The 20,510-nt window shown below is 36.6% G+C and overlaps 1 protein-coding gene across 1 annotated transcript; it reads right to left on the reverse strand.

The window, feature by feature from the left end:
* Positions 1-5,485: 5,485 nt before the first annotated feature.
* Positions 5,486-20,245, reverse strand: LOC112514010 (TRAF-type zinc finger domain-containing protein 1-like). Its single transcript, XM_025120286.1, has 6 exons — positions 20,166-20,245; positions 19,904-19,994; positions 18,203-18,338; positions 11,175-11,312; positions 10,972-11,093; positions 5,486-5,821 (listed from the first exon to the last, which is right to left on the reverse strand). The coding sequence occupies exons 2-6, from the start codon at positions 19,951-19,953 to the stop codon at positions 5,659-5,661; spliced, it is 609 nt and encodes a 202-aa protein (XP_024976054.1). The 5' UTR covers positions 19,954-19,994; positions 20,166-20,245; the 3' UTR covers positions 5,486-5,658.
* Positions 20,246-20,510: the final 265 nt, after the last annotated feature.

Genomic DNA, 20,510 nt, shown 5'->3' on the forward strand with positions numbered 1-20,510 from the left:
TCCTCGTTTTAGATAAATCAAATCTCTCGTTTCGACTTCTGAAATTAGTTTTTATAAACTGGACTTTTTGAATTAACTTTACAAGCTATCTCTGTGGGAACGATAAATCTGGTACTTTTTACCATTATTACTTGTTACGAGACGACAGTAGTTCGAGGTGTATACTTGCGCCAAGTTCTATTTTTGTGTTGGAATCTAAGGTTGAATAAACCGACGAGCACATGTACCAGGTAAGTGATTAGTAAACGACTCCATGGACCACATGATTTGCTTTAATAATTGATCGTGTGTAATGTGATTTCTACTTGTCTATAACCATAATTTTTAAATAAGTTTCAAGTTTATGATAGACACTATGGGTTTGTTTACTAAATGCTTATTGGATATGCCTAGGACTAAGAATCTTACCTGGTTAGAAGCAATGCAATGATCGACAATCTTACGCGGTAATTGAGGGAAAATGTTGACTTTTAACGGTTAGTATTTATCCGGTAAGCATCTGGTAAACGGCCCCTTACTTATGGGTAAGACTCTTGATCCTTCTCATCACTCTTACCAAAGTTTTTCAATCCTTGTCATGTTCATCCGATCAGGTAAAGTGACCCGGTAAGCATGTACCAGGTAAGTGATTAGTAAACGGCTCCATGAACCACATGATTTGCTTTAATAACTGGTTGTGTGTAATGTGATTTCTACTTGTCTAACCACAGTTTTTGAATAAGTTTCAAGTTTATGATAGACACTATGGTTGTTTACTAAATGCTTATTGGATATGCCTAGGACTAAGAATCTTACCTGGTTAGAAGTAATGCAATGATCGATAATCTTACGCGGTAATTGAGGGAAAATGTTGACTCTTAACGGTAAGTACTTACCGGGTAAGCATCTGGTAAACAACCCCTTACTGTTAAAAAATATAGTTACTTTTGCTTTTTATTAGTTCCCAAACTCATTTATGGTTTGTTCCTGTTCAGATTCTACTTGATTTTACTTGGGGAGCAATTTGAATTCTTTTTCATAAGCTGTGGAGTTGTAAGATGGTTATTGGTTGGGTGAATCATTTGTCTGGTGCAGTTTCCGATCAGATATGGTGCTTGTGGTGCATTATGTTGTTTGCTGGATTTAAATGTTAGAGAATCAGATTTAGATAGTTGTGGTCAGTCTTGTTTTGTTGTACCATAGTTGGATTGAATGTTGGGGGCTATGTGTTTTTGTCTCTATCCTATGATGTCTTTTTGATCAATTGTGGATTTCATTCCTGTGAAATGCTTAGCTTTAATAGGTTGGTTGTAGTATATATTGTTTTAATTCATGCATATTTGACTTATTAGAAACGAATTCTTTCATGAGCCTGTACTCTGTAGAAATTGACGATGCTGAATTTCATAGTATTTTGTCCTCCTTAACAATTGGTATATATTAAAACAATCCCAAACATTTTTTAAGGTGGTCAGTTATCAATTCATTGATTTTAAGGATATAACAATTTGTGATGTTTTATGTTGATAAATGTTTACCCGATAAGCGTTTGGTAAACAAATGTGTTTGTTTTTACAAGTATTCACAAACAATTTGTTTTTTTACAAATGGTTGCAGTTGCACAAGTAGACTAACATCTTAGGCGTTCTAAATTTCAATTTGAATGAATTTGACGGAATTTTATAACCTGCAAAAGTAAGTTTGAGTGACGAATCTTACTGGTAAACAACTATCAGGTAAGCGTTTGGGTAAATGGCCTGAAGTTAAGTCCCACATTAGGTGCGTATAGCCTTTACGTCACAGGGGTATATGAATGTATGTATACATCTTATTCACTTGGATCTTGATTTTGAGTGAGATACACTGAGTATGTTTGAGGTGTCAATTTCTCTATTCATAATAAAATTTGACATATCGCTGCATTGTGCGGGCACACAACTAGTATTAGATTAAGAGCATATTTGGTATTATGAAAACAGAGAATTCCATTCCATTAAAATACTATGTAGTTGCTAAGGAATGTTAAATTTCTTTATTTGTGAAATTTATAGGATTTTGAAGATTTCTTTCGTGAAAAAGAATGAACCAAACAAGGGAATGAAATTTGGTCAATGAAATCCAACATTTCAATTCCATTAGATACCCTCAGAATCTGTGAACCAAACGCCCCCTTAGAGTTTAATCCATTTGCCCTAAAGTAGCAGGAATCACAAGAATTAATTATAGACATATTTTTTCTTGACCTCCTAGTTCCAATTTATAACATCAGTTCTTCAAAAAAATCAAAGATTTAAGATTTAAGTCTAGAGATGAGATTTGGTTTTCTAGAGAGAGGTAGGAGAGATCGAGAGAGTTAGAGAGGGAAAGAAAATCTGATTTAAAAAAATAACAATTTCATATATATATATATATAGAGAGAGAGAGAAAGAGAGAGAGAGAAGTTAGTTCAAATACTAACCCTTTTTTTGTGTTAACTATGCTAACCAACATCAACCAATCATGTTTCATCTTTTTGTTGGGTTCAAATGTAACTCACATATTAAGCGTAAGGGTATTTAGATAATTTGTCATTTTTATGTAACTCCCCAATATTTTAATTGGGAGTTACAAATCTTAAAATATCACTAATTGATCTTCATGTAATAATGACATGAAGTTTCACATTTGTTCATCTTACTGATTTTTACATTTCATTATTCCTACAATGGTTTTGATATTGTAAATTTCAAAAAAGTTCCTTTTGTAAAGATTCCGTTATAGTCCGAGTAATATGGATAATCATAGAATAAAACAGATTGACGACAATGAGAATGAAAAAGCTAAAAGCGTCTACGAATACATTCGGAATTCGAATTCCGAAAGTGAAGAAAATGATCAAACCGTTCACGCACATGTTCACTCAAACGTCGACATATGTGTTCACTCGTGCACATGTGTGTTCAATTGGTTCACACAATATGTCCATTTGGTTTATACACATGTTTCAATTGTTCATTAGGTTCACACATTGTTTTGATGAAGATTATGAACCTAATTTTTCAATTGTTCATTAGGTTCACATATTGTTCATTAGGTTCACACATTGTTTTGATGAAGATTATGAACCTAAATTTTCAATTGTTCATTAGGTTCACACACATGTTTCAATCTTATCTGTATGTCGTCGCCTGGTAATCCTTCCAAATCCTCCATTGTTTTGATGAAGATAATGAACCTAATTTTTAGCTACTGATTTAAGATATTGATCGATGAGATTGACRGTTTCTTTATTGATTGAAAGTTACAGAATAGGCTGACAAAATAGGATACGTTAAGATCATTCACTTTTTACAATTCTACCCTCTGAACCAGTGTGAACCTAATTTTTTTATTAATATGGTAATTAAATAATTAAATTTTTAATCTCAATAAATGACAACCGTTGGATGTTCAAATCAACGACCAAGATCGGTTAACAAAGTTAACACGATAATCTTGGTTAGTATTTGAACCAGCCCCGAGATATATATATATATATATACACACACACACACACACAATATTTACTACCTAACCTTTTATATTAAGCTTATTTGTAATATAATTCTACCTTGGCAATTCCTTTACAATTTTCGTCAAGGACTTTTTTGGAAATAAATATGGGGATTCTACATACTCACAATAAATATATTTCTAATTGGGTAAATTGTATTAAGATAAAACAAACTTCGTATTCGTTCTTATCTTGGAATACCAACTTTTAAAATTTTATTTTGAGAAAACGTTCTTCAAAATTTCTCATTTTCAAAAAACCAGATTTAAAGCAGTTTACTGTTATTGATGTTTTAGGAAACATCAAATTGAACACTCAACAACAGTTAGCAGTTCTCTTAATCAGAAATTTTGAAAGTGGTGTTAAATTAAATGTGTGAAATTCATTTCATATTAATTATGTTAAATTTGACGTTTTCAATGTGTTCAAATTATTGACAAACAAAAACTTGAAATGTTTTATGATATGATTATTTCATTGTATTTTTTTGTGAAATTTTGTTTTTTTATGTAATTATAACAAATATCTCGCAGAAACAATGAAATAGTTGTATCATAAAACATTCCAAGTTTTTGTTTGTCAATTATCAAAATATATTGAAACTGTCAAATGTAATAGAATTAATATAAAATGAATTTCATACACCTAATTCAAAACAACTTTTAAAAATTTTCATTAAAAGAACTGCTAAATGCTGCAGAGTGTTGACCAATTTCATGTTCCTTAAGACTTCACTGTAAGATATCGAGCAACATCTCGTCAAGTGAGAAATCTGGTCAGCACTATATTGATAGTGTACTTCAAGACATGAAAGGGAGATATTTTATTCACCGAAGAGAAAGCAAAACCAAAAGAGGATTATAAACTGAAATTTCAATTTGCAATTCAAAACTCTCGAGGTTCGTTTGGTTTGCAGGATTTGATGGGATTTTGGAATTGGATTCCACTTCAACCACGAGTTTGGTCAAAAGAAATACCCGGAATTGAAATGCCACAAACATGGGATTTAGGAATCACACAAGGGTAGTTGATATTTCGCAGGATTGGTTGTAATAATGTTTTAAAACATGTTAATGAACATTTGTTTTCCTACAAGTCAATAACAGCAAAGATTTCATATCCTCCCGATCCAAATCCTTACATGAAATCCAAATCCCACAAAACATTCCGTCAAACCAAATGCACCGATAATCCTCACGTATTTCTATAGTTTTTCCTCTAAAATTCAAGATACAAAGATGGATGAAAGGATTGTATTTATATTAAAATAACCCCGAATCCCGACTCTTTCCTGACACAAAAAATACAAATTTCCGTATTTATCACTTGACACAACCATCAGTGATACCTAATGCTTGATCAAAACTAGTAACCATCCATCAGTCATACTGATTATTTTGAATCAATAAACCTTTGGCATGTGTTTCTAAAACGTAGCACACTTGATTCCCTGGATGATATACATGCACAAAGAAAGGAATAAGTCTGAGAATCATAATGTAAAAATTATGATACTTTTGGGGATTAAACTCCTTTCAGGTACTTGAATCTTAAGCCAACCACCTATGAGATCATTATGTACCTGATTTGCCTCTCACATAAGGTATGATAGTGTGAGACGGCTTGAGATTTCAAACCCTTACTATTCGAAATATTTTGCCCAAACGTCCTTACTCATTAGATCAAAAGGATGCCACATTACTACAAACAACGAACATAATGGCTAAGAAAATTTGAATCACCATTCTCAGTTAGAGGTTGTTACCGAACTCTTACCCCATAAACGTTTACTGATAAAAGTCATCACTCTTGCTTGCCTTCTCAACCATCAAAATAAATTGTTGGTAAGCGAAGTTTTTTCCCTCACTTACTGGGTAAGATTCCGGTAAGCGGTAACCCGGTTGACGTTTGGTAAATAGTCCCTTAGAGTACTACAAGATTCAAAATGGTAACAAGTCTTCAAGAGGATGCAATGTTTTCCATCAAATCTTTATATATACTGAATAGAACAAAAGGATCACCAGTAATGTTTGGGATGATACAATACAGAATCAAATGCATATATATTAAATATATATGTATATATTTAAACAATTTGACACATGAGACTTGTTAAGATCTCCAGATTGACCTTTGACCTTTCTAGTTCAGTTGACTGATGTCTGGTTTTCTCTGGAAATATAGTAGCCAATGAGAATGGCAATGCCGGTTATGGCTATGGTGAATATAAGCCGCCTTGTAGAGATGTCTTGTGGCGGTGGTGGCGGCGGCCTTCTAGCCGGATGCTCTCTTTCATCTTCCCGCATTGCCCTTCAAAAACATCAGTTGTGAGCGTTAGATTAAGATTTCGTTACTCATAAACCACATAATCCAACATTTAATACAGAAAAATTGGAACATTTTCTCAAGGTTTCAAATTCCACCTAGAAAGATGACAAATCAATTGTATGCCTTTGTGTTAATTGTTGCTTGTATTAATGATCTGTTATCATAATTTTAGATTTATTTTCACCTACTTGAAGGTGATTGTGCAAAGTTACACAAAGAACAAATATGATATTGATCAAATTTACAAGACTCTAAAAAATCATCACCAAATTATCGTGTCAGATTTTCTTGTTTCAGTTTTTTTGTTGATTTCGGTTTGCATGATTTTGCACTTCCATAAAATGATGGGTATTCGAAAAAAAATCTACCGTCTTGTCTACATTATGGGATCAGTTATATTAACAGAATCTGAAGCATTGGGCTCATTTATATCCTACATTGCTCGAGGGAAGAACGTCTGGTGCAGTTTCTAATGGTTCTTCATCAAGATTTTGAGGGATTGCGTGGGACAATCCTATATCATACTCCGCTTCCATCAATTGATTCACTGGTCAAAGATCCTCCTCAAACTCTCAAATCAAACAAGGAAACGGCCACAATTACTACTCCAATTGTTTTTGCAATCCTACAACAGTCACCACGTAGCTACCAAGCTAGGCTGACATCTAAGGTCTCTTGGAATGAATGTGCTTTCTGCAAACAAAAGGGACACATGAAGCGTCAATGTCCTTTCGTTGTAGAATAAAGGCAAACAATAGCAACATCTATGACCATCACAACAACTATGCTCATCGTTGCTTGTTCCATGGGCGCCCTTTTTCGATCCATTTATGTTTGAGCAGTTTCAACAGTTCCCGCTTCACAATCACATGCTATGTCGGCCCCATCTCATAAAAGTTTGTCCTCGTTCTGTACCTCATATATATTATGGATCTTGGATTCACATGCTTCTCATCATGTTCCTCAATTGTCATCTTTTGTTTCATTGTCTTCTCATTCATCCATATCGATTATGATTGCTGATGGCACCCCTATGCAGCCTTATGTTAGATGTTTGAACTTATAGAACAGAATGCATGAAACTATTTGAGAACTGAGCCAAAGGCTTACCTTATTCAATGAAATAAACCAAGGCTTTATAACTTCAAGGACTTGGTCATAATGTTTGATAACCGACCTTTAGAGCCACAATGCACCAACTTAACCACACCAAATATCTAAAAGGATGCCCTTTACAAACACTATGCCCTTTAAGAGTCAGGTGTCCGAACTTCCTATGCCATAATTGAGTCATGAACTCAGAGGTGGTTTGAATTCTGACTTGAAGCATGAATTGGCACATAAGCCAGGAAGATGAACATTCTATTGGTAGACATAAAAGTCTGCATAACAAAACTTTTCACATCAAACTCCATGTTGAATCAAAATTAGCTGCATTCTTCTCTTGAAGTTGCTCAATACTAAGAAAGTTGCTATTGAGTTTAGAATATAAGATATGTTAGTAATCATCCAAGTAGCTCCATGAATGCATATTTTGATGCTTCCTTTTTGCTATCGACACCTTTGCATTGTTACCCAGCTTCACAAGTTGTCGGAGTGTTTTGTCAATTCAAAAAACCACTACATGCCTCTTTCATATGATTGCTGCAACTGGAATCGAGAAATCGCACCTCCTCGAAACATGCTCATCCTATGCCTCTTGTATTGAATCTCTTCTTATGACTGACTTTCAAAGCTAGCTCTTCATGCACATGTCTATTCATTCTTTGTTTGTGCACTATCGAGCTACTATGTAACTCATCAATTATCAAAGTATCCAAGTTGTTGCATTCCTCAATATAACACACAACATAAACGAATTTTGATGTCTGACATCAGTTTTTTATCCATGATCACAATTAGTTTCATCTTTTCCTGATGTGACTTCATCATATTGGCAATTCCAAGTGTCCTCGAGAAGTACTAATTCACCTTCTCCCATCCTTAATCTGCAAAACTTCTAACTCTTTCCTGAATGCTTGAAGTTGTGTCAGCTTGACTTGAGTTGATCCTTGAAACTTATATTGCATGATGTCCCAAATATTTTTGGTCTCTTTTCGGTTGACAATTGCCTCCACTATCGCACAACAAGAAAGGGCATGCGCCACCTTCTGAAGCGCCTTCGCCGCTCCGATCCCACGGTCATCATGGGGAAGAAAAATAGCATTCTCCCTAGCAGCAATATGTAGGCGATTTGAAACTGAGTCCTCTCATTTTATTACCAACCCCTTAAAGCTAGGGCATATCAACGGAACTATCTACGATGGATCGTATGAAATAGTTCTTCACTTTGAGGTCCTTGAGCTTACGATCATCAATTTAGGTTGCTTCATCCTATCCTACTATGATTCCATCCTTAATCAATGGCCAATATTTCTTTGACCTCAAGAAGTTTTCCATCAGCGGACCTGATGATCATAGTGGCCGTCAAATTTGGGTATGGCAGGTTGTATAGAGCCTCCTTCCGAACTTGATGGCATTCTTATTCTGGTTCTTTCTTTCTCTAAGAAATTTGCTATTTTCTCTCACTTAGATAAAGCCCCGTGAGGGAGCTCTAATACCACTTGTTGGAACCTTGAACCCTAAAACAGAATACTCAGAACTATTTGGAAGCTGACCCAAAAATTTACTTTATTCAATGCAATACTTGAGAACAATGATACAAGGGCCTTTAGCGAAGCGGTATCCCTATCTGGTAACCTTTCCAGAGGTCAAGGGTTCCAATCTCGCCAAAGATGAGGCATGTGTGTGAGTTCCATTTACCATATATAAATATTATATATTTAAAAGAAATGAGAATAGTGTAAGAGAACTAGAGGAAGAATACTTCAAATACTAATTTAATCCCTACAAGTAGAGGATTTATTATCAGAACATGTAAAACTCGCTAAGAAGGTTACCGACACCCACTAGTATCAACACCTTAGGCATCCACACCTCTAATACCATTTCCTTGCTGAACTATAAGCAACCACTGTTGCTCCCCTTTGACTATTGCTAGAGCTGACCCTTGTTGCCGCCATTCACCCCCTCTGTTGTGTCCATCTTTGACCACATCTCACGATTCTCTTGTTCTCTACCCTTTCACCCATGGCACCTCTACTATTTTTACCATTAGGTAGTCTTGTCTCAATTTCTTCATCCACTATTATGACCCCTTTGTCACTAATGCCCTCTTATTCTCTCTTTCTTTTGTTTTTTTGCCTATGACAATCACAGTTATTGCCGCCCCTTTTGCTCAAATGTTGGCCTCTAATACACTACACAGTAGTCACTTCATACAGGCAAAACATGCCTTAAACTTCTCCATTGCTGGATAATTGTTCCACCAACATAAATTTAACCTTACTAATCTTCTTCTTCAAGTTCTCTAATTCCTTGACTTTCTTACTTTTCATCAAATTAACTTACACAAACCAAATCGCAACAAAGAAAAAGAATTGGCCATCTCCTAAAGTAATTTGATCCTCCCAAAACCCAAGAGAAAGTTAAAGTTAATGACATTATTAAAAATAATTTTCTGCCTACCTAATGATTTGTTCAATCCCATAGGGGATGTATGTTAAGGTGGACAGTGAGAATGGAACTGTAACGAGAATGGAAGTGAAAAGAATAGAAATGGACCAAGAGAAATTAATTCATTTCTGATTGTTAATAAGAATAGAGAATTGACCTACAAAATTTCATGGTGGAATGTGAACCTAGGCTTTTTTTTTCTTCTTTTTGCACGTTTCTTAGCAAGAATTGCTTTCTTTTCATTTTCAGAGTTCCCTTTTGTTTCCCTCCATTTTTCGAAGAATCAAGAGAAGTGTAATGGGAAGAAATCTTTTGATCCCTTATTTCCATTTTCACATACTAACCAAGCATGAGAATCATTTATACAAGGATTACATAGCTTTTTATTTATTATTAAGCCTTAGGTGTTAAGCTACACATGATAACAAAAACATGCATTTTGAGTGGTCCTAACATCAGAAGTGCATGCCTTCCTTCCCAATTTGGACAACTAGCCGACCAAATACTGTATGTTAACGATGTTTCCTTTCTCAAAACAAAGAGTTGAAGATGCAAATGTCAATTTTTAATTAGGAAAATACTAGGTTGAATTATGAAAATATAAAATGGATTCTCATTTCGAATGGAGAATCAACTCAATTGGTGAGCCACCCATGCAGGCATTTGATTGTCAAGGAAAATATAAACCTCGCAAAAATTAAGGACACATCAAGCATGATGTCATGTAGATCAGGAAAGAAGGTCAAGTACGATAATCAAGAGAAATCGAACAATGAGGCATATAAGGGCTAGTTGAAGCATTCAAAGTTAGTTAAGGTCAACCAGACAATGAAAGACGTTCATTTGCTCTTTCCACATTATAAGAAAAGGGAAACCCTAGTACGAACTCCTCAAATTTGCAAAGTCAGTGAAGGTAAACTTTGCATAGTCTTTCCCTTACATATTGCAAAACGATAGCTTCTGTTACTCAAACCCACAATCCTTGAGTCTTTGCTCAACGTTTATTTTCTTGAATTGCTAACTTTTCAACCCATCGTACATTTGTACTTGTCGTTTGGTTGCAAACAAATAATCAGTATTGGGAAAATGCAAAAGAAAAAGTACACCTTACAAGGATGAGTGATCACATATCAATTGAGAAAATATAAATGCAAAAGCAACCGATCATACTTCATATTTACCGTCTAAAATTGTTAATTGTTTCAAAAAAGCATTTTTTGTAAGAACAATAGTGTATTTGCAACCAACTTAAGATGGTTTGAAATTTAAAAATACTTTTTCTTTTACCCATAAGAGCATCATCAAGTCAAAGACCTTCTAGCCTAGTGGTAAAGGCTTGGGCATGGCATAGTCATGAACCCGAGTTCGAACCCTGGGAGGGGAGTGTTGGCGACATTTAAGTGGGGCCATGCTTAGCCTCCAAAATTGCCGAGGATTAGTCGGGCTTTGGCCCGGACACCCTTACAAAAAAAAAGAGCATCATCAAAAATTTAAGGGGTATTCCAGCAAATTGTCAAGAAATAAACCTGAAATCTAAAAAAAGAAGGAAAAAAAAAGAATGGAATTGTTTTTCAAACCTGGGAATTTCAGCCGTATTATTTGGAACACCATTGCATGTGACATCATGGGCAACTCTCTCTCGGAGTCTAATATATCTGTTACAAATATGACATAGCTCTGTCCTATTGCCGCAGACTTCCTGAAATTTTAGCACATTGCATATCTTAGACGATGAGGCATTTGGAAGGCTTCAAATGGTGGGAAGCAGTTGGAGGTTTACCTGATGCTCAAATAGGTCGATGGCAGGCAACGGAAACTCGCAGTATTCACATGTCACAATTCTTTTGGGACACTTTTCACCTTTGTGCACGGCTAGGATTTCACGTTCCATCATCTCATTGCACAATGAACAAGATACCTGTTCCACGGACAGTGTTGTTTGTTAAAGCTGCTACATGATGAATTCATGACTAGGAATCCAGTAAAACTAGTTCTTTAAAAATTACAAAAAACTATCATATAGAATCTGCTAGTTTTTCTACAGTAAAAAAACCATCTAAAGTCCTCTGAACACAAAACATGAAGATATGTAAGACAACTAGCTATAACGGCACAACATACACAAAGAAGGAAAAGTGATGACACAAGCTAATTCGGCCAAATGCTTGGAGAACCCGAGTCTAACTTAGGCTGCTCATTTGATTATCAGTAAAATGCTTGGATAGCCTGCTAACTGAGGCTACTCATTTGATTATCAAACCCATGTTTGAGCCTGTTATAGCAAGGGTCTGGCAATTCATCAAGTGTGAATGGTGAGCTTATATTGTAATTCTATAGAAGTCCATATCAACCCAGCCAAAGTTACTACTTACAAGAGCCTATAGAACCCAATAAGAACCATATCTATATGAGCTAACCAAATACCAGAGCTGACAGGATCATATACAAGACATCATCACAACTATGCAAGCTTGAGCCTGAGCTTTTTAGGCATCGCAAGCCAAGATCCAAACCTAAGCCTACATATTTTTCATGATATAAGCAAGACCAAGCTTAGGTCAAATACACTTCTAAGTCTGAGGGTTCCACAAATAAGGCTTCTATTTATTGGTGTTTTCAGTATAATCTTAACTGACTATGTTTTCAACAGTACTTAGGGTCCTTGGTAGGTTTCACAGTTAGAACCTTCTTGTGGTGCCCTTCGCTCAAGACTTGAATCAACATACTATTTGCAACCTTTACCACCCTCCAATCTATTCTAAGGTTCCTTGAGGCAGGGAAAAGACATAAGAGATGATCTGCTAGGATCATGAGGAATGAAGTCTATAAAAAACAGCTCGACACCTCCGAACCCAAATATCCATGCTATCGCACAAAGAGTCATAAGCCACTAGAAGAATGAAAGAATGGGTCCATAGTTGGCAATTCGTCCAAAGATATAGCCTAAGTGCTGCAGATAGGTCTTTTTGTGGGACATTCAGCTATATTAAAGAAAAGAATTAGCTCATGTTCACAAAAAAAAAAAAAAACTATGAGCATTACATTCATGCATAACTTCAAATTTAAAGATTCCAACATTCTTTGTATCTCCCATTGAGGGAAAAAAAATTCAAAGAGTTTCACATGTATCCTTTGCAGGACAATTTGGTCATAATCTTAGTTATTTGTTATTAGAGTATGTAAATATTTTCTAGGATTGTGTAAATATTTCCCAGTATCTTTTTGATAGTTTCCTAATATGAATCTCTCATACACTTTGTATATATATTTATCTTAATGAAATGGAGGGGAGAGAGATTGATTCTATCATGGTAATCAAAGCATAGGTTTTTTCTTTCTAAAAAAAAAGAACCCTAGCCGTGCCCTCCCACTTTCTGCGGATACAGCCTCCTTCAATGGCAAACACACCAAAAACTCCTCCTTTCCACCCTGCTCTTGCAATCTTCAACATAAAGAATCATCTTCCTGTGACTTTGGACATGGAAAACGTCCAATACTCTTCTTGGGCATAACTCTTCAAAATCACTGCCCGTGCATATCAGGTTATCGACCACATCATCCCTTCTACGGAGAAAGCCAAGGCTTCTTCGTCTACTTCATTCGACGAGGAACTTTGGGGGGGGGGGTGGGGAAGTATTGGTAAACCTCCTATATGTTTCACGTATAAGAGAAGGGTTAATTAGGGGAAATCCTTTATCTTGTTAGGANGGGGGGTATTGATAAACCTCCTATACGTTTCACGTATAAGAAAAGGGTTAATTAGGGGAAATCCTTTATCTTGTTAGGAGTTCGTGGGTATACTTGTCTAAGGGCATTTTGGGTTTTTCTCTTTTGGAATAAGGAGCGGGATCCTTTATTTGTTGAGGAGAGTGCTTTCTGTTAGGCATGCATTTTTTTTGAGTAATTGTAGATCGAGCTTAGGCTCTTGGAGAGACCTGGGCCTCTCGAAAGCCATAGAAGTATTTTCTTTCTCTATAATTTCAATTCAATTTCAATCAATCGACACCAGTTTACATCAAATGGATCTACGGTACAATATCTCATAACCTTCTCCAGACCATTCTTGAACTTGACTCTATGGCTCAACAATCTTGGATCGCCTCAAAGACATTTTCCAAGATAACAAAATTCCCGAGCCATTTACTTGGAAAATCAGTTTTCAACCACTCATCTTCAAGACTTCCAAACATCTCTGCCTACTATCAAAGGCTAAAAATGCTTGATGACCAATTATCTAATGTTGGGTCTTCGGTGTCGAACGATTCTCTCGTTCTTCGCCTTGTTGTAGGTTTAACAGAGGACTACAATGGTGTGGCGACCATTATTCAACAAAGTGATCCTCTCCCACCCTTTTATAAAGCCCATTCAATGCTGACTTTGGAGGAGAATCGTCAAGTCTAACAAGCCACCACTATGAATGCCTCACAATCCGCCCTTCTTACCACTACCAATTCCCCTCGTAATAATGCGGCTCCGACGTCTCCTATTTTGTTGGACAAGGGTCTTCTCAGCAGACCAACAACACCCGTAATGGTGGTGGGGGTGTTCGAGGTTGTGGAGGCCGTAATAGAGGTAGCAGTGGCCGAGGGAGGGGTCGTGGCGGACGTGGGGATGCACATCAACTGAACCAACAATGTCAACAACAAACACCATATGCCCATCCATGGTTTTACCCTCTTAGGACGCGTCAACAACAACAAAACCAACAGTGGCCACATCAGCCTTGGGCTACCCCCTTGTCCGTACCCCACCAACAATTGGACAAGACCACAGGCGCCACAATAACCTACTGCAGCCCCTGGCGTGCTTGGCCCACGCCCACATCAAGCGTTCTATAGTGCTTCTTTAGTGGGATATACCCCTACGGACAGCGACCCTTCACACTATGACTCTTAATTCCCAAGATGAGAATTGGTATATGGACACGGGAACAACTTCTCATATGGCGTCCGATCAAGGTACTCTCTCGTCCTATTTTAATTTGAGCTCAAATAACAGTATCATTGTCGGTAATGGTCATACTATTTCTATTTCTGGTTATGGTCAATCCTACATTTTCCCACCACACCCACCCCTCTCCCTAACCAATGTCCTACATACACCATACCTTATCAAAAACCTGATTTCTGTCAGAAAATTCACTATTGACAATACTGTATCCGTTGAATTTGATCCATAACTTCCACCATACCTCCGTCTACATCACCATCAACTTTTTTAGCCATCAATTCCTCTACTTGGCATGATCGTCTAGGCCACCCAGGAGATCCAATTTTTAGCACTCTTAGGAATAAAAATCTTATTTCTTGTAATAAGTCTCGTAGTCCTTTGCTTTGTCATGCTTGTCAACTTGAAAAACATGTTAAATTGCCTTTTTATTCTTCTCTTACTAATACTATTGAACCATTTGATATCATGCATACCGATCTTTGGACTTCTCCTATTTTTAGTTCACTTAAGCATCGCTATTATGTCTTGTTTTTGGATGATTTTTCTAATTTTTTGTGGACCTCTCCACTCAAAAGTAAGTTGCAAGTATATTCCACCTTTCTAGCCTTCCGCACATTCATTCACTCAATTCGACAAAGAAATAAAGAATATTCAATGTGATAATGGTAAAGAATATGATAATTTACCATTCCAAAAGCTACGCAAACTCAATGGTATGCAATTTCGCTTTTCGTGTCCTTACATTTATCCCCAAAACGGCAAAGGTGAGTGCAAACTTAGGACCATCAATAACACGGTCCGCACCCTTTTAATTCGTGCTTCTCTCCCCTCCCTCATTTTGGCATCATGCCTTACAAATGGCTACATATCTTCACAACATTCTCCCAAACAAGGCCTTATCTTTTTCTTCCCCTACTCAAATCTTGTATCAAGGAGATTCATCATACTCTCACCTCCGAGTCTTCAGGTGTCTGTGTTATCCTCATCTATCTTTCCCTTCCATTCACAAACTCCAAGCTAGGTCAATGCCTTGTGTCTTTATCGACTTCCCTTCTAACCATAGGGGGTACAAGTGTTTAGACTTGTCGACTCAAAAGATCATTATTTCTCGACATGTGACATTTGATGAGTCAAGTTTCCCCTTTGAAAAATTGCACAAAGTAGACAAGTCTGCTTATGACTTTCTTGAAGATGGGCTTTCTCCCTATCTTCGATACCACATGCTCCATGCAACAGCCCAATCGACATCTATTGTCCAGCCCACGGAAGCCCCGCCACCTTCTATCCAACCCACACCTACCCAATCGACAGCTCAACACGTAGCTGGCTCTTTCAGTCAAGTTTACAGCAGGCGCCATCCCAAACCACCCTCACAAGCCCAACCATAAATGGCCCAAACCCACATCAAATCCAAGCCTCCAACGTGGTCACCTGTGTTGCGCCGCCCGTGGTCCACACCGCCAACTTCCATCCACCTCCACCTTCCCCTCTGCAACCACACCCACTAGAACCATGGCCACTAGGAGTTCCCATGGCATTTTAAACGAAGCAGAATTTTAACCTATCCACATATACCATTTTGAAATCCCCTCTTCTTCGCTCACCCGTTGCCGCCCTTCAGGACCCTAACTGGAAGATGGCCATGGCCGATGAGTTTGATGCTCTAATTAAAACAAGGACGTGGGAGTTGGTGCCGCGACCCCTTGATGTTAATGTTCTCCATGTGGATATTTCAACACGAAGAAAAATCTGATGGTTTCTTTGAGCGGCACAAAACCCATCATTGTTTGTGATGGCAGGTCTCAACAAGTTGGCATTGATTGTGAAGAGACATTCAGCCCAGTGGCGAAGCCTACGATTCAGACAGTTTTGAACATTTCTCTTTCCAAAGGTTGGTCAATGCATCAACTTGACGTCAAAAATGCTTTTCTACATGGCAATCTTGAGGAGACCGTCTACATGTATCAACCACTAGGGTTTCGTAATTCCGCTCATCCGGACTATGTGTGTCTTCTTAAGAAATCGCTATATGGTCTTAAACAAGCTCCTCGGGCTTGGTATCAGCAACTTGACTCTTTTGTCTCCACTATTGGCTTCCACCACAGTGTCTCAGATCATTCATTGTTTATTTATAAGCATGGCAATGCTATGGCCTACTTACTTCTCTATGTGGATGACATTATTCTCAATACTTCATCTGATTTTCTTTGACATTCTATCATTTCCCAAAGCAATGAATTTGCTATGACTGACTTGGGCACTCTGAATTATGTTCTTGGTATTTCAATTACTAAACATGCAGGTGGTTTGTTCTTGTCTCAACGGAAGTATGCCGAAAAAATACTAGACAGGGCTCATATGTCAAACTGTCGACCTGCAGCGACACTTGTTGACACCAAAGCCAAGCTCAATGCCACTTTTGGGACTCCACTTGTTGATCCGTCCCACTATCATAGTCTTGCTGGTGCACTACAATACCTCACTTTTACTAGACCGAACATCTCCTATGCAGTGCAATAAATTTGTCTCCACATGCACAATCTACATGAGGAACATATGAATGTTTTGTGTAGTCTTGCTAGTGCACTACAATACCTCATTCGTTCTATCATTTGTCTAGACTCTAGACTTCACCTTCTGGGTACCAAAGAAGTCTATCGTGTGATCTATGCAACTTATTATGATAAGAAAGTCAATCTATCCATAGATCATGATAACTTTATTTACATTCCGGTTTATATTGGCTACACATAGTCCCTAAAATATTAGTTCCCATCATTGCACTTTATGTTCTCGAAACAATACTCTTACGCATTTCTACTAACTTTGAAAATCACATCCCATCCCATTCCATGAAAGGTAACAGGTTTTTCATTCTACACAAAATGATCAAATTGTTGAAATAAAAAAAATCATTGGCTCCAGTTTTTGTTAACCTATCTAAGCTTTTGGCATCTTCTTGTTAATCTGAGTTGTAATTTGGGACTAAGTCATAAAACTGATCAACCTGTGACCTAATGTCCACTGCTTCCAAAAGGCAAGGCTAGCCCTTAAATTGACGCCCAACTACACAATGCTTAGGTCACCTTCGGTAACTATGTTCCGCAAGTAGGAAATCCAACTACAGCCTTGGGAACCAAAATTTGTTATATATTTCTCCAAAGTTGACTTTTTAGAGAAAATGAATCAACACCGCTATGTGATTTTCTGAGTTAAAAGTTTTGGGTCCTAAACTTGGCTGAAGGCTTAAATGACTAAAAGCATGCAAATAGGAGTAGAACCCCTTGTGTTTACATCAAGGAGGACATGTGATATTTATAGCACTAGTATTTGTAGAACCACATGTAAATACGTCCAGGTGTTCAAAATCATGGTACACTTGCATTCTGGAACATCAATTTGATGATTCAAAACACAACTTGAGGTTAAGTTTCAAGTCTGATGAGAAACAAAACAGAGAGAAGATCTAGCCAACTCAAAAACGTATAGCATTCATTTGTATTACATGAAGAAGCACTCAAAGTAAGCTTAGCTAGACAAATACCATGACGTCTAACAATTCACACTTACAAACTGATCTTACTATGAAACTTACTAATAAGTGAGAGTGAGTGATTCTACTTAAAGATGCATGGTGGAAGTATATACAATTAAGTGATAACTCTACATGCCATAAATCCAATATGAGTAACCAACACCCCATGGAATACAAGACAAACTAGACCATGTTCTGAAGCATTGCAATTTGCAAACCAAACACATATTGAGCACATGAAAATAAATATTAGCTATGATTGACTGTCAAAATATTTAATCAGATAGCAAATATCATTTATAATTTCACTTGGATCTACATACCGGAGCATGGGTGCTTGAGTAGTGTTCTTCTGCATGTTTTCTAGGTACCATATCATCGCAGATTTTACACTTCTCTAAATTACGTGAACAGTGAGCATAGTGCAGATCAATATTTGAAGAGGGAATAGCTCTGTCACTGCAAATGTAAGCATTGTTAAGCATACACAGAATAATCAACCTCAAGAAGTACAACACAACATGAAACATGAGAGAGCATACCGTAATGGGCAAAAGAAATCCATAAAGCAAAGACATACAAAAATTAACAAGAGACAAAGAAATAAAATGGCATAAAAATTCAAAAGATAAATTGTAACACAATCAATTCTAAGTTATCGTTCTCAGCCAAATGAGATAATGATGACCATCCAAAAACAAATGAGGGTTTAAGTTAACATAGGGAGAAAAATAAAGTAGGTTACAAAAGGATTAAAATTAATTGAAATTTCATCATTACTAGAATTAATGCCTAACTCAATCCGAGAACCATATTCTATGGTTATCTTTCCGTTATTGTGGATACAGGAAAATAATCAAACTACCACCCTTTGGTTCTTTGTTTCCCTAACACTTTATGACTTAAATTTTTTTATCCAATGGACTTATCAGCGACACTAAGTAAAAAATGCAATTACAAGATTCATCTAGCCACTACTAAGTAATCTCATATTCTCATTATCTAGAGCTTTCAATTCCAAGTTCAAACCTTTTAGTTTATGTAATTCATGTATTTGTACATTACACTAACATCATGTACAAAATCACATGTCATTCACGTGACCTTGCCACGCAGCTATAGGGTCGCACACATTTTTTTTTGTTGTTAATGTAAAATCACATGTGATTTTGTATGTAATTAGCCATCCTCTTATTTCTTAAATAGGTATCATTCTCGTATGAACTTACCTCTCTCTATATAAAAAGAGAGAGGGAGGTTCGGGCGAAAACCCCTAAAAATTTAAAAAACTTGGAACACCCTGATAAACATTAATCTGGATTGTATGCACATGTGCATACAAGTAATTGAAGTTGTTTCTTGGTTTTTATGCACGTGTGCATGTATGCACATATACATACCTGACAAATTGCTTACAAATTACTTGTATGCAAATGTGTATACCGTCCATATGAAGGTAATAGTGTTCCTCAATTATAACTTGTAGAAACAGCCTTCAAGTAAGCTCATAAATCTCAAACCCTGACAACTAGAAACATATGATCATTCCAAATGAAAATTTCATAAATGAAATAGATATCTGAAACCTCAAGAAGACAGTACATATATACATAAACAAGGAATTGCTTTCGAGGCATCCATGTGACTAGTGAGTAATGACCAAACAAAACCTCACCCAAGCACAGTGCGAAGATGTTAGTTATCATCACAGTATAACAACTCAATCAAAGTCCATATAAATGGGTATATGACTCTTTCTCTCCAACTCATCTATCATATGTGTTTAAATTTTAATTGTGTGACAAACCAAACCAGCTCGGTATATCCCTCCCTAAGGTGAGGTGGGGGTGACAGAATCCCTTAAATGTTTATAACAATTTTGATTGATTTGTGATTAATTTCCTCCACAAACCGTTGTCGATATCCATGCTAGTTGAATACATACACACACAATTACTAAAAAAATCGTAATAAAGAATCTTAACACAAACTAACAAAGAGAAAAAAAAAGCCCTTATTATTACCAGTGACTGCAAATTTTGGTGGTGTCGGCATGATCAGAAGCTACGACCATTGTCTCAACCGTAGATATTTATAACAGCGTCTCCAAATTATCTGCAGATACAAAAACATGAAATCGAAGTAATAGATTGAGTTGGATGGAAATTCAATAATTTAAGATAAGATCATCGAACTTCTGAAGAAAATTAAACGATCATGATCAAAAACATGAAATTTATACACCTAAAACATCGAACTTTTATAATTAAAAGCCCTAAGAAATACCTTGATTGAGGAATCGATCGGTCTTGTTTTCCTCCAATATCGAAGACTTTTCCACCAGCAGAAAGAAAGGATTCCAGTTCGGCATTTTGGGTCATTGATGATTTTATTTATAGTAATTTGGTTCCAAAATTGGAGTCTTATTAGTTCTACTACACATGTATAATTTAGTTTTGACGATTGGTTAGCCCAAGCGCGTTTGTAAAGCGTGATAACACACGCCACCGTTTTATTGGATTTATTTATTGAGGAGTAAACTACAACTTTGGTCCATGTGGTTTGTGGATATAAGACTTTTGGTCCCTGTAGTTTTAAAATTATAAATTGGCTATTGTGGTATGAAAAATC

This window comes from Cynara cardunculus (assembly GCF_001531365.2).
Source record: "Cynara cardunculus var. scolymus isolate 2C chromosome LG 6, CcrdV1, whole genome shotgun sequence".
In the NCBI taxonomy this organism is placed as follows: Eukaryota; Viridiplantae; Streptophyta; class Magnoliopsida; order Asterales; family Asteraceae; genus Cynara; species Cynara cardunculus.